This window comes from Pleurodeles waltl, chromosome 3_1 (genome assembly GCF_031143425.1).
Source record: "Pleurodeles waltl isolate 20211129_DDA chromosome 3_1, aPleWal1.hap1.20221129, whole genome shotgun sequence".
Taxonomy (NCBI): Eukaryota; Metazoa; Chordata; class Amphibia; order Caudata; family Salamandridae; genus Pleurodeles; species Pleurodeles waltl.
Genome location: NC_090440.1, coordinates 512,834,654 through 512,857,584, shown reverse-complemented (window position 1 = coordinate 512,857,584; position 22,931 = coordinate 512,834,654). Strand labels below are relative to the sequence as shown.

Sequence of the window (22,931 nt, the reverse complement as noted above, 5' to 3'; positions counted from 1 at the left end):
CATACCCACTCTCCGTATCTGCGTTTTGCCGCAGATACCGGAGGAGGCCCGTGCTATCGTCTCCCCAGCCTGTCACCGATGAGAGGGATGCGGCAAAGTTAACCATCAGATGTGGGTTGGACAGGACTGACTGTCTAGGCAGATCGGTTGCGATGACGGTGGCCTTGAGGCGCCATGCCTGATTGCGTACTTCTTATGGACATGCCCTTTGATGGCTCCTGTCTCTTGGAGACAAGGTGGACTCTGCGTTGGAGAGTTTCAAGAACTCCTAGGCTACGGTTTGGCCCCTTGGCCTTTCCACTACCTCCCTACCCCCCCCAACAGTCTGCCTTTCGCCCCTTTCGTGGCCACGGAAGGAGCTCCCTGTCCAGTCCCCATCCCAGCCACTGTGCCATCCATGCTGTTTAGCTGCTGCATGTCTGGGACGCAGAATCCCATGTGAGCATTGGACATGGAACCACAGGTCTGCCCAGTCCTCCCCTGCCCCTACTGCAGTCTCCAAACCCTCCTAGTCCGTCCCCTTACTCAGATCCAGTTGGCGGCAGGATTCACCATCATCTGCCCCACTGGGAATCCATCACAATGGACAGGTGGGTTTTGCAGATAGTTCGAAGGGGCTACTCCCTCCCTGTCGAATCTACCCCACTAGCCTTGCCTCCATCAGTCGACAATCTTCCGGAGGGTCATTTGGCACTTCTCTGCCAGGAAGTCGCTGCTCTCTTGGACAAGGGAGCCATAGAGAAGGTCCCTGTGCCAGAAGTAGGTTGTGGTTGTTATTCCCGCTACTTTCTGGTGCCGAAAAAGGACAAGGGCTTACGTCCTATCCTATACCTTCGGGACCTCAATTACTTCTTCAAGAAGGAGAAATTCAAAATGCTCACCCTGGCTCAGGTCCTGTCTACCATAGACCCAGGAGACTGGATGGTAGCGTTGGACTAGCAGAACGCTTATTTCCACACTTCCGTCCTTCCTGCCCACGCATGTTACCTTCTATTTGTGGTAGGTCACGAGCACTATCAGTTTATCGTGCACCCCTTCGGCCTTACCAAGGCCCCTTGGGTGTTCACGAAATTGATGGTGGTGGTTGCAGCTTATCTGCGCAGGTTAGGGGTTTCAGTCTTCCCGTACCTTGACGACTGGCTGTTGAAGGCGGACTCGCCCCAGAAAGTTGTCTCCCACCTTTAGACTACGGCAAGCCTCCTGCACACGTTGGGGTTCACTATCAACATGCCGAAGTCACACCTGACTCCCTCTCAGATGCTCCCTTTCATCGGAGCTGTTCTGAACACAGTGCGGTTTCGGGCTTATCCTCCCGGAAAGCGAGTCCAAGATATTCGGACTATGATTCCGATCTTTCAGCCTCTGTCTTGGGTTTCGGTGAGACTGACTCTGAGGCTGCTGAGCGTCATGGCCTCATGAATCCTGCTAGTGACACATGCCAGATGGCATATGGTGCGGGCTCTGCAGTGGGACTTGAAGTTCCAGTAGGAGAAGAATCAGGGGAATCTCTCTGACACGGTCCAGATGTCGGAGGGAACTGCGAAAGGCCTGCAGTGGTGGCTTCCAAATTCACACTGGGTCCACAGCAGATCCCTCTCCCTTCCCCAGCCAGATCTATCCACAGTGACAGATGCGTCGCTTTTGGGTTGGGGTGACAACATTGGAGAGGTGGAGATCAGAGGCCTCTGGTCTCTGGTGGAGTCTGGGCTCCATATCAATCTTCGGGATCAGGCTAGCGTTGAAAGCATTTCTTCCCTCTCTTAAAGGGCAAGTAGTGCAAGTGTTCACGGACAACACTACTGCCTTGTGGTACTGCAACAAACAGAGCAGAGTAGGGTCCTGGGCCCTTTGTCAGGATGCATTATGCCTCTGGACGTGGCTGGATCATCAGGACATTACCCTGGTGGTTCAACATCTGACGAGCTCTCTGAACACCAGAGCCGACAAACTCAGCCTTCACTGCATAGCCGATCACGAAGATGTCCCCATCTGGAGGTGGCGCAAGGTCTCTTTCAGCAGTGGGGAGAGCCTTGGTTAGATCTATTCGCCTCTACAGAGAACGTTCAATGTCAGCTGTTTTGCACGTTGGAGTTTCCAAGGCGGCACTCGCTCTGAGTCGCTTTTCATCTCAAGTGTAACTCTGGCCTTCTTTCCGCCTATACCACTTCTGCCCAGAGTGCTCAAGCAGATCAGGAACGACTGGGCCCAAGTTATCTTGGTGGCTCCGGACTGGGCACGGAGAGTATGGTATCCAGAGCTGTTGAGCATGGACACCTATGCTCCACTCAGACTGCCGCTTCGGGAGGATCTTCTGTCGCAGCAGCAGGGGACAGTTCTCCACCCAAACCTGTCCATTCTCTGCCTTCTTGTGTGGAGACTGAGCGGCGGCAGTTGACTGCTTTTGACCTTCCACCCGAAGTCTGTGATGTTATCTTGGCAGCCAGGGGTCCCTCCACCAAAACGTTATACGCCAGTCATTGGAAAATATTTGTGGCATGGTGTACCAACAAACCTGTTGATCCATTCTCTGCTTCTTCTTCTGAGGTTCTTCTTTTCATTCTTTCTTTAGCCCAACCGGGGTCTGCTTTGGGCACCCTTAAAGGGTATTTATCGGCTATTTTGGGCTTTCTTAGGTTTCCTGATCAGTCCTCACGCTTTAAGTCTCCTATTGTCAATCGATTCCTTAAAGGTCTCACCCATTTATTTCCTCCCACTTCATTTATCATGTCTCAGTGGGACCTCAATCTTGTCCTTACTTAATGTGTACTCCCTTTGAGCCGATGCACACTTGCCCTCTACAGCTCCTCACTTTCAAGACTGTCTTTCTTGTTGCCATCACTTATACTCGCAGCATTGCTTGGGTTTCTATTCTAAGGTAACTAGAAGTCTATCAGATGAACAAGTTACTTACCTTTGGTAACGAAACCTGGTAAAGACATATTCTAGTTGCAGATTCCTTACCAGCCCACCCATCCCCTCTGCTTGCAAACTGATTTCTAGGGACAGGGATTCCCCATTCTGGTCCTTAGCTCTGGCGCACCAATCTCAGTGTTCTTAGCGGCTTTGCGCTTTGGCGTGGTAAGTTGTTAAAAGAAACTGACGTCACTGTGCTGAGGTGGCATCTATCTACTGCTCCCGACGTCATTAATGTGATACCGACGCCACCTACCGATGCGCAAGGGTATTGCTTGAAGAAACAAATCTCCGGATCCAGTCTGACACCTGGGGGAAAATTCTAAGGAAAGGAATCTGCAACTAGAATGTGTCTCTACCAGATATTTTGTTACCTAAGGTAAGTAGCTTGTACTCTTAGCAGATAAAGGGACTCTTCTCATTAAAACTGCTTTTATATTAACCACATGTAAATGGCCTAGTTGAACATTTTAATAGAGTGTTAGTAGATGGTGTTCAAATGGCCGTGGCATCCATATTCAATGTGAGGAGCGTGTGATCATATCTGTTTCCCACATAACTCTACAAATGTTAAGTCTTTCAAGTTATTGGGAGGACACAAGCCAGTTTGAGTTGAACCCAAGATGGCTATGTAAACTGAGGACCAAACTACTGATGTGTCCGAATTGTACAAGAAATCAAAGTGCAATGTTGGGCTCAAACAGGAGAAAAGTGGTTTAATAAAAGATACTTTGGAATTAAAAAGAAAATTTGTTGGAAGGGGAGACAGTGTCAAGGGTAAGAGTCTGGGTTGGACAGGAACATGTTTCTCCAAATATCCTAAACCATTTCAAATTTGTGATATTGGAGCTGTGATTAAAGTGTAATACAATTTTGCCACTCTCAGGTAAAGATCTGAAGTTAACTGGGGAACACTCTTGTAATTTTGGGGCCTTGATTAAAATACAAAGTCAGATCAATTACAAAGAGATTTCCCTAAGTCATAATAAATATATCTTGAACTGTGACACCAGACAAATGCTTTTTTTTTTAAAAAAAACCCTGAAGTACAAATGCTGAGAAAGAATTGCTATTGAACCCTGCTTGACGTAGATGAAGCACTAAGCCTGGTGCAGCCACATACTGTGCACTGAAATATGAAATGGGCTCCATCCTAATGGACAGGGTTCCAGTCTCCTATTGCTTCACACCAGGCCAGAGTCTGCCCTCAAGAAAACAGAGGGGCTAGAGACCGGTTCAACACTGAGAGTCAAACACAGAGTGGCAAGTGCAGATGAGGCTCAGTAGTCATTCATGGCCTACTATGAGACTTGCTGTGAATGGAACGAAATCAAGAAATGGCGGCCCTCTTCCTCAGTCCTTGGCCCAGTCATCAATGCACTCCTTCTGCTATTTCTCTGAACACTAATAGTGCCATACAGTGTGGGCCTAGCCTGAAAATCTTGGGCACCAAGGAGAGGCTGAAGAGTTAAGTGGAGGGTGCTGCAGCGATAACAAGGTAGGTCACACTCCTCCATGTCAGCAGTGCACTGAGACTAAGTCTGAAGTTTCAGAAAACCTCATTTGTGTAAATCTGTGCTGTAACTTCAATGCTGCAATTAAGGGTTAATGCAAAGTCAGCCAACTAGCTTGCTGACTTCAACATCTCTTCTCTTAAACATACCCCGTGTCATGCGGACAGGGTCCAACCTGGAAACTGGTCTAATAGCAAGGGTAGGTTGCATTCTCCCTGCCACCAGTGGGCCAAGACAGAATTCATAGTTTCCTAAAGCCACAGCTCTGTTTCTCTGTGTTGTAACTGCGGGGCTGCCATTGTGGGCAAACACAGAGCTACTTAATGTGTCAAAACTTAGAGACAACAAAGGTCACCAAACTCCCTACACTGCTGCCTAGGTTGCAGAGGAAGTAAGTAGCATATCTGATCAGAACTGACAAGATTCCAGCATTGCGCTTATCTATGGAAGGACAAACAAGATCCCTGTTAGCCAAGAAACACTCAGAATGCAAATGCGGAAGAAGCAAGTGGAACAATGTCAACCTATACTAAAAATATGTTTTCACCAGCTAAACATGAATGCCTCAGCCTGTACACCTCTTCTAGGAAAACCACAAACAAACCTGTAATAGCCTGACAAATATCAGCAACAAAAGACTGAAAAGGTACTCATTACCCAATTGAACAAGCCGGTATTGGTGAAGAGTATGGTGAAATAAAATCTCTGAAAGTATTCATAGCCACCAAATCAACAAACCTGAAAGCAACAGAAGACAAACTGGACAGCATGGAAAAGGAGAATATGTAACAGTGAAACTAGAATAGAATGATTAGGAGAAGCTGCCAGAAGAGTATAAGACATCGAACTTTAAGTTGACCTCCTGCAATGATCCCATGAAGAGTTGTAGAAGCGTAACAGAAGAAACCATGTCAGATTACAAGGAGTACCTAAGGGCAAGGAAAAATACATGGAAACCTTTGCCTGCAATCGCCTTCCTTTTTTTGATCTTCTGTTTAATAAAGTTTGAAATCAAAATATTAGATCAACAGCAGAAGAAACTATGCAACATATAATGAGCACATACACGAAGACTGCAATCCAATCTGTCAAGGCCCCAGAAAGCAAGCAGCATCAATATGTACTTTCTGGGATACACAAAAGTGCCTGTCCTAGCAGTGGTCAGCTACTATATATTGCACATGGCATAACCAGGGCTACTGCATTATAATTGTAAAAAACCTGAAAATGTGACCCCCCCCTCCTATAAAACATCACAATCTCAGGTTTATATTCTGCATCCCACAAATGCAAAATAATATATAAAGGAACCAAGATCTTTGATTGGCTGGAATCTCTCCAGGAACTGACTCATTCTTTGTCCAATAAATGTAAACTTGCTAACCACATGCAAGTGACTAAAACACTTCACTTCTGTACTCAGCCTCATAACCTACCAACCCCACTACTTAACCAATCACTCAACCAACTATAACTACAACTGAAAACATCACACTTGCCAGTATGTACGTTTTCCCTGAAAGTCGCCTACTGCTCATGCAGATTACCACTTATCCTTTAATAAGCCTCTCCTACTAATATCCACATAGTTCAATTTATTCTCTGGTTACCTCCAGTTATTGTCAGTAACTCCCAACCATATATTGAGATCCTATCTTTGTCCATCTACCAATGAGAGCTAGAACATCCATTAGGAAATCAATACTTTTGTCAACTCCTGCCATCTCTCATCAGACTCTAATTACCCTGAACTACTTCTAAATCTCATCAGAATATAAACAATGATCAACAACAGTCACTGTGAGAAACTGGGTTGCTTTTTGAGGGGGGGGTGGTGTGAGCCCTACTCAAGCAGCAGCCACAATCCTTGTAAGGATGAACCACAAACATCACTATATTAAACTGTGCTTAACACTCTGGTAGCTTTAAAAAAAATTATCTTTAAAATATTTGACATAAAAATGACAAAAATCCAATTAGATGAACATTAAATATGCACATTAAGGGCTTAGGGAAATTGGTGCTTAAAAACACAAAGTACTAACTGTATTATCAAACAGCGTGATCGGTGATGACGTACTGGCCAGATACAAGGACCAGGAGGGCCTGCTGAAAATAGTACATTATGTCCTTGATACAGGACATTACAGAGGTTCAGAGGAGTGATGTGGGGTCCTGCATCATTGCTTCAGGCATGGGCAGTTACAATGAGGAGCTGTGTTTGGTTAGTTTGTATTGCGCTGCATCTGTTCTAATGGGGACCACAGCTGGGCTGGTAGAACACCTTTATCCCCACTTCCAAAGGGTCCAGGACTCAGGAGGCACCCCTTGGGGGTGTTAGAGCTCATAGCAGACAGAGTCCAGGTGCAGAGTTCAGGGGTGTTAGAGCTTGTTGTGTCACTGTCGCTCAGAATAGGAGGACAGCCAACTAACCGTGGGAGTCATTCTGGTGGTCCTGGGTTCAAGGTGCAAGACCAGCCCTCCTCCCTGAGGTAGCAGGGCAGACGAGCATGCAGAGCAGCTAGGCAGTCCTTCTTCTGAGTCTTCCACAGATTCAGAGGTGATCTGAAGAGTGGGTCAGAGGGTCACCTTTTTATACCTGGTCCCCACTTTGAAGTGGGAGATGCGTCTGGAGTTTCTCCCCTACAGAAGTGTCTGGAATTTCCTGCCTCCATGCACTGGTCCCAGTCTATCTGAGGGCACAATTGACTAGTGTGAAGTCCTTTATTTGTGAGCCATGCCAGTGCCTTTGAAGCGCAGGTGTGGTAGGGGACAGCTCCACCGATCATATTGCCAGAGATGGCCCATCCCGCCAACACCCATCTATTGTGATGTTGTCTGGGAAGAATACACAAAAGCAAACTACACCTAGTCATTTGACCCAGGAACAGGCTGGGGGCACCAAACGGTTAGGATAAGAAAATGCCAACTTTCTAAAACTAGAGTTTTCCGAACTGTAACTTAAAATCCAACTTCATCACTAAAGAGAGTTTTAAATTACAATTCCTCAGACACCAAACATGCCTTTTCTACCTGCTCCCAATCAAAAGGTATCACTTATTAAATGTAATAAGGTACTCAATGTTATCCTAAGGAATAGGCAGGGCTCACAGCACTGTAGTGAAAAAATAATTTGTGGGGTTTTCACTACCAGGGCATGTAAAACTTAAAGGTACGTGCCCAAAATTGTAATTACAATGCACCTTCTCTAGCAGTTAGCAGTGGTATAGTGCACAGTCCTACGGCCACTAATAACAAATTCAGATAAAAATAGTGAAGGCACAATGTTCGGGGGAAGACTGCCCTAATGCTGACAGGAAATAGTCGGTAAAATATCTACAAAGGGTATTTCATAGAATGTCTAGGGAGTAAGCATTGTAATCAAAAGACTTAAAATCCTATTCCACTTGTGTAAATTTAGTTCCAGAATAGAATTTCTGTAGGTAACTCTTTTGAATGAAGAAGAATCACTGAAATTCAAGAGATTCAGAGGCCAAACCGCCACACTCCTAATGTGGTGGTCTTCACCCCTGGCCCGTCCAGCAGAGGGCAAACTGCCACACTCATAATGTGACATCGCGTCCCTGGGGGTCTTTGGACCGTGTTGGAGTGTGTCTTTTAGAAGCAATATTAACATGAAAAGCTTCCAAAATATTGTGTGATGAAGCTGCATAGAAAATGTGTTAACATAGAAAATAATGCACACGTTTGAAATGTGCCCATGGGGAGTGGCTATCAATGTATATGAAGATTAATGAAAGTTGTTGAATCCTGAATTAATCATGTACTAATGTTTTGAATTTATTTGTACTAATGCATCATAATTAGAAATATATATATATATTAAGAGTTTGCTTATTAAATTGATAGGCCTTACCTTAGCGAGGGTCTGGGCATAGCTGCCTGGTCTTACATTAAACTGTATTTTCTAAACGTGTAATGTGCTGTTTTTCTGAAGGACACGAAGCTGTACTTTTCCAGGAGTTATGTGTGTGTTTAGCCGTAGTAAATTCTTTCTCGTGAGACCCGACTTTCTCAAGGAGACATTCTTGCTGAATGCAACAGTGTAATTCGTAACAGGTGCAAGGCTGCTTGGAGTAGGAGAAAACAATGGAGACAATGACTGGAGCGCAAAGTGTAACTTTTCTTACCTGACATTCCAACCGATGAAGATGTCAATAACATGGATTAATCAGCAACATGAGAACTGTGCTTTGTGGAAAATTCTGGTAATGTGCGTGAAGAATTATTGGACAGAGATAATGATGCACCAATTATTACCCAATGAGGAATTAAGGGCAGATTAGACAGTTTTGATTTAACCACACAACCCAAGGAGAAAGGGGGCCATTCTTTTGAGACTTTGCCGTGTTATTCTTCCTGTTACTTTAAACCATCCTCTATCCATTCTTTGCTTGATGCTAACTTCTCCTCCATATGAAGGAAGGTCCTATTCCTTAGCCATGTTATATTGAGACTTTGCCCTGACCCATATCTGCTGATGATGAATCCACTGATGTCCTGAGGACGAAGACTGACGTTATTTGCTGATCTATTGGATTGGTAACTATATGATGCAAAATTGCGATTGTCTGTTTTCCTTTTCTTTCTAGGTACCAACTGCTATTTTGATAGAGGCCATAGATTAGATGTTTTCTAAATTCATGTTTGCTAAATTGTTTTGCATGAAGCCCAACATGCTGATGCTAATTTTAGGTTAGTTGAGGTGTTCACAAATATCTGATGCAAATAGACAAATGACTGGGTTCTTCCTTTGTTGAATCGTGTTTTACTGAGACTTTGCTAAGTTGCTGAATATTAATGACGTGTTTAATTACTGGATGAATATTCTGTATGCATTGATTAATTGCATTCTAATTGCAAAGTAGTTGAGTTCCTAATGAGATCAATTGCTATTGAGATTCACAGAAATGATATTAGATTGTAACCAATAGGGAATAAATATCCTAACACTTATCTAACTTGTTGTGGTTATTCGTGACTGAAAGGTCATGGTGTGTTTAACTCAATGATCCCTATTAAATGCTACTGATTGTCTTGTTGATTAGTTACTGTGAATATTGATTGGATTATTGATCTATTGGTTTGTGATGCCAAAAAGACATCTCATACTGGGAAGTCCCCGAACGTGGTCCAAAGTTTCGTCGACCTAGGCATGTCTCCTTGTAAGTTTACTTATCAAGGCTCTGACGCGCTATCAGTTTTTGGTAGCAGAGGTGATGGTTTGGCCCTTTGGGGCCCTAGTACGAAAGATCACAGTTTGATAACAGATTTAGTAGTAGTGCGGATGGTTTGGCCCTTTGGGGCCCCAGAACAAGGGACTACGGTTTGATAGAGTTATTGGTTCAAAAGGTCTGCTAGAGATTGATGGGCGTGGTTTGGAAGTAAGCAAGGTGTATCAGAAAAATCGGGTTTTGGAAAATTATTCTTTTTCAATGATGCAAATTGGAGAGATGATGTGCCCCTAAGTCCCAAATGACTTTCCCGGAATCTCGGAGCTTGCTGAAGGAAGTTTGAGTATGTTCTCGGCATTCTAGTGATAGTGTGAATGAGGTAGATTTTGTGCTTGCACAGCTTATGTATACCGCAGGTGAATTGTGAAGTTTGTGAGGATTTAGGCCAGATGATGATGTTTTAGTAGGAGTGTGCGTACTACGCAGTATGAGAGTAGGGAAGTCGGCGAACTTCATGTGTATGTGGCGCTTTGTGCTAAAAAATTGTCCACGTGGTTGTTGATGATATATGAACCCTGCGTGGTCTAAGACTCCGAAGTATATTGATAAGTGTATGAGACACTTGTTTTATGTTGTAATTTGCGCTGTTTAATAGGTCGATGGTGAAATTGGCGAGTCGAGTAGGAGTCAAAGTGAGTGAATGAAAACTTCAATGGAGATTTGGTGAGTTCTAAAGTGCACTAGAACAATAATTAATTGACAAGTGAAGATTAAATTGCGAGTCAAATTTTGCTTGCGAGTGCGGGATCTGAGAAGGAGAGATTAGCGGCGAGGCTAAGCAAAATCTCTGTAAAGTTCTGAAGCGATTGTGTTACCCTTTCCTGTAGTAAGCCGGCAAATTTGAGTTTGTTTTTGGTTGGTGCTCGCAATATATTGCATTAGTTTTGTGTGAATCGAGAGTGGGAAGACAGGCCACAAGACTTTGTCAGCCGCAGTGTGTGTGAGTTTGATGTCATTGGAGCCGCGGTGGGATAGGTTGGTTAGTGAGAAGGGTCGTGCACGGATTGGCAGCCGTCCGTGAGAGGCAATTGGTTGAGAAGGTAGGCAAAGAGAGTTCTGGGAATTAGTCACTTCCTGATTTGATTGTGAAAAAAATAAAAGACGTAAAAATGAAATTTTTCAAGGCTTTAAAGAGCGCTTTGACGGGAGACATATATATTACCGCAAGTGTAGGGGAGGTTACACCACCAGAGAATTCCCAGGCTTATGCTGTAATAGAGGAAAAGGGGGTCGCACCATGTCTTTGGCTAAAGCAAATGTGCAAAGCAACAGAGAAAGAAGGGTGTTTGGTGTTTCTGGAGCATGGAACGTTCAATTTGAGGATTTTGGAAAATCTGCGGAGGGTGCTAAATGAGCTAAAGCAACCTCCGGGGCCAGCACAGTTCGAGTCGTTAGCGATTTGGGAACTAATGGCAATACGACAGCAGCAGCAGAAATTTGAGAGGAGAATGAGGAAAGCAGAAAAGACACTAGCGGAGGCTAGGTGGGATAGTACACAGAGAGTTTGGAGAAGAGAAACAATAGATGGAGTCAGGCTGTTTCCAGCAATTGCTCAGGAAGGTGAGGACAAAGGGGGGGATGTCACTTGTAAGACCGACAAATGTCTTGCCAAAGACAAAGAGGTTAGGAAGCCCTGGTCAGAGGTAGATGACTCAGACGATGATGAGTTCCTTAATCAGTTACTGAATGATCGACCACCGCCATATGCGATAGATGACAATAGACCGACTACTCATACATGTCCGGCAGGTTCGACCCAAGAGAAGGTGGCAACGAGTCCGAAACAGGCTAGTCCTGTATCGACACTAGTTCCGGTGCAGAGTAGTTTTAGCGTGTCCACTGCCCACGGTATGCAACCTCAGCTGCAACCACCACAGGTTCAGAGACTTTACCCTGATGTTCCAATCTTAGAGACTATGACGAATCTGATGGTGCCAACATAGCAAGAATATGCAGGACCAAAGTTGATTCAGACTGATCCCACTCCACCTTTACTGCCACAGGTACAGCAGCAAATGATTCTGAATTGTACTTCGGTTACGGGGCTGCAATCAAACATGGTACCAGTAATGAACCAGAATATGGGAGTTAATCCTCTACGGGTTTTGGGAAACAGACAGACACCAGCCGCCATATCTTTGCCCATTACAGTTGATCCACCAGTACCATTGTATGCGTAGACGAAGCCTAGTGTATTGCGATCAAGGGGTAATGACACGAGATATGACAAGAGGAGGGTTCGCAGGAAGTTCCCACGGAACGACTCCAGTAGAACCGATATTTGAGGGATCCAGGTCGCTGTTAGATTTCAGTCCGATTGGGGTTCCTCCAGAGGCAATGAGACATACAGATTCGAGACTGTTAACTCCTCAGATCTCGAATGTGAATATGCCACAGACACCTATAGCGCAGGCAGGAAATATGTCATTCCAGGGTTTAACGGCACAACAGCTGACTGATTGGCTAGACAAGCTTAATACCCCACAGACTACTCCTGCAGCAGCAGGGAGAACGGAAGGAGAAGAGTACCTGAATGTTGTGAGGTTGGGCATGGATGCAAGTGAACTTGTTGAAGGGAGCATGGGAGTGAACAGGCTAGAGTCATACACGGAAGCAGAATTGAGATACTCGTGTCAAAAGATAACTAGAGAAGTGAGCAGGGTGCACCAGAGGTTGGCAAATTTGGTAGATAAATATGGCATAGATTTTGAAAATACCAAACTCCTGAAGAGAAGTTATAGGTTAGATTTTAAGCCTAAAGATTTTGGACACATGAGGTCTACTGGGATGAAGGCACACCTCAAGGAAATATTACAGAATGCACAAGTTTGGGGAGCCTTAGAGAAGTGGGAAGGCAGATGGGCGAAGAAGAGAGACAAGAGGAAAAGTGACTGCATAGGGCAGCCAGCAAAAGCCTTACCGGATGCCGGTACGTTAAAGATGTTACCAATGAGAGAGACTGCCAGAGGGGTTCTTGTCCATGTGCCGTGGACTAGAGGTAATATTTTGTCATTTACGAATGACTTCCTCAGGTTGAGGGAGAAGCCAATAGAGTGGTATCAGCAGGCGGACAGGTTTGTGAAGCTTGCAAAATGTCTTTCGGAAGACCTGAATACTCTCTTTGAGATCATAGTTCCAGCTGATTTGTGGCTGGAGTGCAAGAGGGCCGTAGATTGGCCGACCGAGGAACTGGGAAGGGACAGGATCACAGGAGCACCGTCTCCTGAGGTGATGAAGTATTACTATAAAGTAATTGAGTTCCTGAAATCGAGAGTTTCGCTGAAGAATATTGATTGGCAAAAGATTAATCGGACGGCTCAGGAAGCCAAGGAATCGATACATGCCTATTATGAGAGGTTGTTGAAGGCTTTTAAGCATTACAGTGGTACAGAGGTTGTTGAGGCGAAGGACATGAGTCACCTTGTGTTCAGATTTGTTGAAGGGTTGAGATCTGAGATTAGCCAGATGATTAAGAGTCATTTGATTTGTTGGCAAGCAAAGGTGATTGACGAGGTGTTGCAGTATGCAAAGTACTGTAGTGACGAGATTGAGTTGAAGCAGAGAAGGTTGAAAGAGAAAGCGATGATGATGCAGATTAAGGCAGTACAGGCAGGGATGCAGAGAGGTTGTTTACAGCATATGGTGCAACAGCAGCAAGGAAACAGGATGTTTCAGGCACAAGTAAGAGGCAGAGGTTGAGGAGGTTTTGTGAACCGAAGTCCAGATTTGAACACTGTAGTAGTTCAAAATGATGTACAGGGAATGAAGAAGATGTTACCTTGTCATGCTTGCTGGGTCGTTGGACATTGGAAGCGGGAGTGCCCGATGATGGTGCAGAAGGGTGTTGTTCAACAAAGCAATGATGTCAGTTCATTCCAAAATGTAAGAGGACCAAGATTAAGAGGTCCGAATCCAAATTTTCAGAATAATGCAAATCAAATGCAGGGTTTTCAATCCATGCAGCAGGTGCAGATGCCGCGTATATAGCCGATGCATTTACAACAAATGCAACAACAGGTTCCCATGGTACCTAGACAGCAAATTCAAGTGCCTTTAGCGCCAATGGAACAGCAACAGGTGATGCTTCCTCAACAGGTCACAGATCAAAGAATGAGTCAAAATAACACAGTACAACAGTACCCATTGCGTGGTGAGAATGGAATAAACGATGAATGGTCGGATGAGAGTTCAGATAGTGAGGAGTGTAGGCTTGCAGCTTCCTTAGAGGTAGATCACAAAGGGCCCGATGTTCAGGGGAAGGTAATGGGCCACAAAGTTTCATTCTTGGTTGACACCGGAGCTACACACTCTATAGTCCGAAGTGCAGAGGTTCCGAAACTGCCTCTTTCGGGACGTACAGTTAAGGTAGTGGGAGTAGCAAAGCAACTCCTAACTAACCCGATCACAGATCCGGTTCAGGTTGAGCTTGGCACTTTCCAGGGATTGCACAGATTTGTGGTTTGCGATTCAAGTCCTGTGTCCTTATTGGGAAGAGACTTAGGCCCTCATTCTGACCTTGGCGGTCTTTTCGCGAGACCGCCGAGTTACCGCCGCGGTGAAGACCGCCGACCGCGGCGGTATGCCGCTGTGCGCATTCTGACCGCTGGGAGCGTTCCGCCGGAAAACCGCCAGCAGCCACACTGGCGGTCGGCGGGAAAGTGGAGACTGGTCAACCTCCACCGCCACGCCAGCAGAACACCGCCCACAGAATTACGACCCACATTTCTGTGTGGCGGTCTTCTGTTGGCGGTCTTCTGTTGGCGGTCACCTCCCCATGGCTCCTGTCACCTCCCGGAGGACCAACGCACAAGGTAAGTTGATCGTCCGTGAGGGGAGGGGGTGGGGGGGTGTTGTGTGATGTGTGCGTGCATGGGGGTGTGCGTGTGAGTGTGTAGAGGGGGTGTGTGAGTGCGTGCATGCGGGCGGGGAGTGCTGCTGTGCCTATGGGCAATGTGTGTAGTTCGGCGGGTGCGCATGTCGGCATGTATGTGTGCGGGTATGTGTCCCCGTTGTGTATGTGTGTGTGTAGGGGGTGTGTATATGTGCATGTTGGGGGTGTGTGCATGTCGGGGTGCGTGTATGTGCATGTCGGGGTGGGGTGGGGAGGGGGTTCGTACCACCTCTGGGGGGTGGCAGGGGGGTGGAGGGTGTGGGGGGAGGACTCGGGGGGGCAGTGGGGGGTGGGGGAGACCCCTATCAGTGCCAGGGAAGGAATTCCCTGGCCCCGATAGTGCCTACCGCCATGGTTCGCATGGCGGTTCCCGAACGCCAGAAACCGCGGCGGTAAGCAGGGTCATGATACCGTTGGCGGTCTTGGGTCGACCGCCGGACCGGAGTGCGCAGACTCCAGCCCCTCGGTCATGACCGCCGTGGCTGTCGGAGTGGGGAAGTGGCGGTCGGTCGCGGCGGTGACCGCCGCGGTCAGAATGCCATTTTTAATACCGCCGGTCTGTTCGCGGTCCGACCGCCGCCTCTCCGCCGACCGCCAAGGTCAGAATGAGGGCCTTACTGTGCAAGACAAGGTGTTCAATCACCTGTTCCAATGAAGGGATTGAGGTCCAGACAAACAGTGATGATGAAGGAGAGGAACAGGTTTCAGAGCCTGAAACTGAGACCACAGACGAGGAATATCCTCTGATTAACTTCTTCCCGATGTTCACAGTGGCTGATCTCCCGGCAGATTTGCAGGGAACAGTCCAAGAGAAGGTATGGGAATTGACAGGGAAAGAAGTAGGGCTGATAAAAGGAGTAGAACCAGTTAAAGTCAGTGTGAAGCCACATGCTGTGTTCCCCCAGATACCGCAGTATCATATGGCACAAGACGTCCTTATAAAGGTTGCGCAATTAATTGCAGACTTTGTGAAACAGAGAGTCTTGAAGTAAGTGATGAGCAGTCCATGTAATTCACCTATAATGGGACTGAGAAAGCCTTGTGGAAAGGTTTGGATTGTCCAAGATTTGAGAAAGATCAATGACATAGTGGTGAAATGCTGCCCAGTGGTGCAAAATCCAGCTGTGATTATGTTTCAGATGCCATGCGGTGCAGAATGGTTCACAGTAATTGATCAGTCCCAAGCGTTCTTTTCTGTGCCTCTTCATGAGGACAGCCAATTTCTCTTCAGTTTTAAATTCCTGGACAAGGTTTACAGTTGGTGTTGAATTCCTCAAGGGTTTTCAGAATCACGTTTCATATTCAATCAGATATTGAAGAAGGATTTGGAGTCATTGGAGCTACCTTTTCAATCGACTCTAGTCCAGTACATTGATGATTTGCTGATCGCATCCAAAACAAGGGATGAGTGCAAATATGATTCGATTGCCTTACTGAATCACTTGGGAAAGAACGGACACAAGGTGTCCCCAAAGAAATTGCAGTATTGCCAGAAAGAGGTGAAGTACTTGGGTCATCAAATTGAGAAAGGATCGAGGAAGTTATCCAGGGAAAGAGTAGCTGCACTATTACAGATGAATCCCCCAACAACACGGAGAGATGTTAGGATGTTTTTAGGAATGGTGAGCTACTGTCGTCAGTGGATCCCGAATTTCTCAGTCATCTCCAAGCCATTGGTGAGACTGACGGTCAAAGAGGGGCCGGATGTCATAGTGTTGGGAGAGAAGGAAATAAAAGCGTTTACTGAGTTAAGAGAAAGCATGTGCAGGGCTCCAGCTTTAGGTGTGCCTGATTACACGAAGCTTTTTGTTCTGTTTTGTCATGAACGTGATGCATGTTCTTTGTCTGTTCTGACACAGGTCCATGGAGGTGTAAACCGACCAGTAGCATATTTTTCAGCTACATTGGACCCAGTTGCAGCAGCCTTATCGGGTTGTCTGCGTGCAGTAGCAGCAGTTGGACAAAGCCTCACACAGTGTAAAGGCTTAGTAATGGGACATTCTCTAACAGTCATGGTACCTCACTCAGTTGAAATTCTGTTGACCCGTACTAAAACGCAGCACATGACAAATGCAAGATTGAATAAATATGAAACGATTATATTGGGGACACCAAATGTAACGTTGAACCCGGCAACTTAAAACACAGAGGTTGAAAATGTTGAAGATGTAGAACATGATTGTCTTGAGGTAATAGAAATGTGCACCAAACCGAGGCCTGATATTAAAGATACACAATTGGAAGAAAATGACCAAATTACCTTTGTCGATGGCTCATGTTTGAGAGACTCAGTAGGAGTGCTGAGAGCCGGATATGCTGTATGCACAATTTCTGGTATCATGGAAGCGTTCTGGCTTCGAGGAATATATTCTGCTCAAGTAGCTGAATTGGTGGCTCTTACTAGAGCTTGCCATGCTTCTGCCCAGTTGAGAGTGACTATCTATACTGATAGCCGATACGGATTCGAAATTGTCCATGATTTTGACTAACTATGGTCACAGAGGGGTGTCTTGACCTCTTCTGGTTCGCCAGTGGAGAATGGTGAAAGAATTAAGGAGTTGTTGTACGCGATTCAATTACCTCATGAAATTGCCGTGGTGAAATGTAGTGCACACCTGAAGTCACAAGACTTTGTCTCAATGGGAAATGGATATGCGGATCAAGTCGCAAGGTTTTGTGCACTGAACTGTATATCATTTAAGGATCAAGGGGAATTGTTGCCTGAAAAAGAAAATGAGACATGCACAGGTTACGTATTAAGGGTGATTGATACATTAAAAGAATTGAGATTGTTGCAGGGTCATGCCAGCAAAGATGGGAAGCATTCTTCGGTTAGGATGCAGTGCGTACAGAGGCCAGATGACTTATGGGTTTCAGACGAGTGGAAAATGGTCTTGCCGAACAGTCTTTTGTCACAATTTGCAAGGTTTTACCATGGTCAAGCACATATTGGGAGGGATGCCATGATTAGGTTTTTCAAAATTGATTGGTTTAACCCGAAGTTCAGACAAGCTGCAGAAGTGATTTGCCATAGGTGTATCATCTGCCAACAGATGAATGCGAGAAAAGGAATAGTGGTGAATTTGAGCCACATTGGGAGAGATGGAGGTCCATTTAGCAGAATGCAATTGGATTTTATTGAGATGCCCGTATGTGGAGGGTTGAGATATGTGTTGGTGATTGTGTGTATCTTTAGTCATTGGATTGAAGCGTACCCTACACGTAGGAATGAAAGCCTCACAGTAGCGAAGCTGCTGCTTAGGGAATTGATACCACGTATCAGGCTTCCGATCTCTTTAGAATCAGATAGGGGAAGTCACTTCAACAACGAGGTGGTTAAGCTATGGTGTGCAGCATTGAACATTGAGCAGAAGTTGCATTGTAGTTACCGCCCTGAAGCATCAGGACTAGTGGAACAGATGAATTTGAGAATGGCGAAAATGTGTGCAGCCAAGAATTTGAAATGGCCCGATGCATTACCTTTGGTGTTAATGTCAATGAGAAATACACCTAACAAGAAAACAGGACTGTCCCCTCATGAAATTCTCATGGGCCGAGCTATGAGACTGCCCACAGTGCCTGCGAATGCTCTTATGAATATCGCGGATAAAATGGTGTTGGACTACTGCAAGTGTCTGGCTGATGTGGTCCGCTCTTTTTCCCACCAGGTGGAAGCTACCACCCTGCCGCCGATAAATGATACAGGACACAACCTGATAGCTGGTGATTGGGTTGTCATCAAGAAACACGTAAGGAAGACATGTTTGGAGCCACGTTGGAAGGGGCCATATCAAGTGATATGAACGACTACTACTGCTGTGAAATGTGCGGGAATTCCGAACTGGATCCATGCCAGACATACGAAGAAGGTGAGGTGTCCAACTGATGAGGAAGTTGGGTTGTTGAAAGTACCAGCAACAGAAAAGGAAGTCTCAGGGCCTGAGAGTGATTGAAGGGTAACTGAGACAGAAGGAGAGCCCGTTGAGGACGGCTTGATCACTCCAGTAAGAGACGAAGGAGAAGAGATCCAGAGGGGTGACGGTGAGCCTATCTCAACTGAGGCAGCAGGAAAGCCTAATCAAAGGGAGGTTCTCCCAGAAGCAGATGGTTGTGGGAATGAGCTAGAGCATTTGACAGACCCAGAAGGCAAAGGAGTTTAGGTGGAGGAGAGTCAGAGTGTTAAAACTCCTCCTGAGCAAATTGCAGGTCCATCAAGAGAAAACACCATAGAGCCAGAGGAGGGCGAAGGGTTGCCACAAGAGAGATCAAAGACCAGAGAGATACCGAAAGGAGACAAGTGGCCAGAATTGCAAGTGAAAAAGGGAGAAGTGGTTATTGAAGATGCGATAGAAGGAGAAGTTGATACAACGAGAAGATTTAGGTGAAGGAGAGTTGCAAGGTGATCGCAAATTGAAAAGAAAAAGAGTAGCAAACAGAAGGTACGCGGGTCCTGAATGGGCATATGCAACGACAGTTGAATGGCAACAAGAGTTCTTGTCGTTTTGCTTTGATCGAGAGATTCCAGGTCAATACTTTGGCACCTGACTCGGGCTGAAGAGACTGAGTTGGTATAAAGATCAAATTGAAGTTGAGGAACTGAGAAAAGAGACTGAAATTTTTACCGGATGAGACTTTGAAAACCTGAATTGACTTTTGAAAACTGATTTTGGCAAGCTGCTAACCTGAATTGACAAGGATCCTGGGAGTGAAATTGAAAGCTGTAAATAATTGCTTGTTTTGACTTTGCTGTGAGAAAAAAGAAAAAGAGACATTTTCTAACCATCCTCTGTTGTTGTTTGAATTAACCATCCTTCACTTTCTGATTCTTTACAGATCATAGCTAACATTAGAGAGGATAATAGGGGCAGTAGGCGTTGTAAATATTTGTGTGTTGGTTTGGGTGTTGTGTGTGTGATATTCATTATAGTTGTTGTTGTGGGTATGCCACTAATGCATAAGAGTGGGGCTAACAATGCTACAATTCCTGAGACTACTACTGCACTAACAGCTTGGGAGAGGTTTGAGCTGGATATGAAATATTTGCATGAGGGAACTAACGTGAAAGGGGAACTCTCCACTAATGTTTTCTATCGCTTGCTGAGTGAATATGTTGACACAATGGATGCGAAGGATTGCTTTGTGTGTACACAGATTCCTGTTTCGGTACAAGAGGGGGTTACCTATCATAGTCTGCCACTAACATATGGGATAAGTTGTAGTCAGTTACTAACAAGATTCTATAACCAGGAAGAGATTCAGTACTTTTATTCGAACTATGATCTTGTGTTTTCTTATGTGCCTGTAATAGAGGATTTGAGTGGGGTAGCTAGGTACTATAGTATAAAGATAGTTATAGGATTCTTTGAGGCGACATTAACGATTAGTACATCTTATGTACACCGCAATAATTTGACATGCTTGCTTACACCTGTAGAGAAAAGCTCTTTAGATCACACAGAAGATAGAAGAAGGGCATTAAAGGGTAAATTAGAAAAAGGATGGCAGCAGCGGGCTTTTGCTAGTAGTGAAGGGTATGGCACAATTAGGGAACAAGGGATGCTAGCTTTAGATGCACTACATGTAGGGAAGCTTTGCGTATCTAGGCCGAAATCATAATATGACAATGTGTTTGTTGGAATGAGTGAATGTAAGCATGTGTTTTTGTTTCAGAGTAAATGGACGTTCATGTTAAATGGACAGGATCCTGCGATCCCAGGGATCTATTACATATGTGGACTTAACGCTTATTACCGTCTTCCAAAGGGATGGTTTGGGACATGTTATTTGGGGATAGTTTTCCCAAAGATATATCAACTTGACGATTTGAAAGGGTTTCCGAAATTGTCTGAATTACATCGTACTAGACAGAAGAAAGAAACTGCTGCTGGTGTTGTAGGAGACATATTTCCTTCAGTGGGACTTATTTTGAACTCTATACAGATTCGAAAGTTGTCTACTATCGTGAATAACATGCTGACAATTTTTTCAGGGGCTATACTCCTGATGGATACTGAACTTGCTGCGGAGAGGGCTATGACTCTTCAAAACAAGCTTGCTTTAGACATTCTTTTAGCGAAAAATGGTGGAGTTTGTAGAATGCTTAATTAGCGTCATTGTTGTGCATATATACCAGATAATAGTAATGAGATTAGGAGTATGCTTACTAACTTGACTAAGGATAGTACGGACTAGGAGGAATTGAAAGAACCAGGTGTTTGGGAAATGGTTGGAAAAGGATTTGCTTCAGTGGGAATTTGGCTTAGTAACATTTGGCATGGGATATTGTCTAAAATAGTACAGGGGATATTGATTGTTGTAGCTTGCTTATTTGGATTGTGTGTGGCATGTAAAATTAGCAAAAGAATAAAATTGAAGATGGCGAAAAATAATAAGAAGAGGGAAGAAAAACAAAGGGAGAAATTGTTTAGGGCAAAATCGAAGAGGAAGCCAATAAGGGAAGAAATTGAGTTGAGAGAATTTTAAATGTGGATGTAAAATTTGTGGGGAAAGTTTTTGTGATGACGAGTCATCAGAGGAGGGATTGTTGGAGTGTCATTTACAAGCCATATTAACATGAAAAGCTTGCAAAATATTGTGTGATCAAGCTGCATGTTAACATAGAAAATAATGCATGCGTTTGAAATGTGTCCAAGGGGAGTGGCTACTAATGTATACGAAGATTAATGAAAGTTGTTGAATCCTGAATTAATCATGTACTAATATTTTGAATTTGTACTAATGCATCATAATTAGAGTTATATATATTATTAAGAGTTTGCTTATTGAATTGATAGGCCTTAGCTTAGCGAGGGTCTGTTCCTAGCTGCCTGGTCTCATATTAAATTGTATTTTCTAAACATGTAATGTGCTGTTTTTCTGAAGGACACGAAGCTGTACTTTTCCAGGAGTTATGTGTATGTAGCCGTAGTAAATTCTTTCTCATGAGACCCGACTTGCTCAAGGAGACATTCTTGCTGAAAGCAACAGTGTAATTTGTAACAGGTGCAAGGCTGCCTGGAGTAGGAGAAAACAATGGAGACACTGACTGGAGCGCAAAGTGTAACTTTTCTTACCTGACATTCCAACCAATGAAGACGTCAATAACATGGACCAGGCAGCGACATGAGAACTGTGGTTTGTGGAAAATTCTGGTAAAATGCGTGAAGAATTATTGGACAGAGATAATGATGCACCAATTACCCAATGAGGAATTAAGGGCAGGTTAGACAGTTTTGATTTATCCGCACGACCCAAGGAGAAAGGGGGCCACTCTTTTGAGACTTTGCCGTGTTATTCTTCTTGTTACTTTAAGCCATCCTCTATCCATTCTTTGCTTGATGCTAACTTCTCCTCCATATGAGGGAAGGTCCTATTCCTTAGCCATGCTATATTGAGACTTTGCCCTGTCTTATCTCTGCTGATGATGAATCGAATGATGTCCTGAGGACAAAGACTGATGCTGTTTGCTGATCTATTGGATTGGTAACTATCTGATGCAAAATTGTGATTGTCTGTTTGCCTTTTCTTTCTAGGTATCAACTGCTATTTTGATAGAGGCCATAGATTAGATGTTTTCTAAATTCATATTTGCTAAATTGTTTTGCATGAAGCCCAACATGCTGTGGTACTAATTTGAGGTTAGTTGAGGTGTTCACAAATATCTGACGCAAATAGACAAATGACTGGGTTCTTCCTTTGTTGAATCGTGTTTTACTGAGACTTTGCTAAGTTGCTGCATATTAATGACGTGTTTAATTACTGAATGAATATTCTATATGCATTGATTAATTGCATTCTAATTGCAAAGTAGTTGAGTTCCTAATGAGATCAATTGCTATTGAGATTAACAGAAATGATATTAGATTGTAACCAATAGGGAATAAATATCCTAACACTTAACTAACTTGTTGTGGTTATTTGTGACTGAAAGGTCATGGTGTGTTTAACTCACTGATTCCTATTAAATGCTACTGATTGTCTTGTTGATTAGTTACTGTGAATATTGATTGGATTATTGATCTATTGGTTTGTGATGCCAAAAAGACATTTCGTACTGGGAAGTCCCCGAACGTGGTCCAAAGGTTCGTCGACCTAGGCGTGTCTCCTTGTAAGTTTACTTATCAAGGCTCTGACGCGCTATCAACCGCCAGGGTGGTAAGGAGGGCTAGAGTCATTAAAGAAAGAGTCTACTGATAAGTTGGAAAAGATTGGAGTCCAATAAATTTCAGACCAGGTCAACTCTGGTTAGGTGGTATAAACCATATTAAAAAAAAGTCATTCAACTGATGCTTCTAAAGAAAAGTGGACAACCTTCTTAGCCTCTGTGGCTGAGCTCAAAGCTTTTTTTTGTTGACTGGA

At 44.5% G+C, this 22,931-nt stretch overlaps 1 protein-coding gene across 1 annotated transcript in view; it reads right to left on the bottom strand.

Moving 5' to 3' along the window:
* Window positions 1–1,861: 1,861 nt before the first annotated feature.
* PGPEP1L (pyroglutamyl-peptidase I like) overlaps window positions 1,862–22,931 on the bottom strand; it is a 122,576-nt gene continuing 101,506 nt past the window's right edge. The window contains exon 6 of the mRNA XM_069221449.1: window positions 1,862–2,050. Coding sequence (XP_069077550.1) covers window positions 1,862–2,050 — 189 coding nt within the window. The remainder of the gene's footprint in view (window positions 2,051–22,931) is intronic.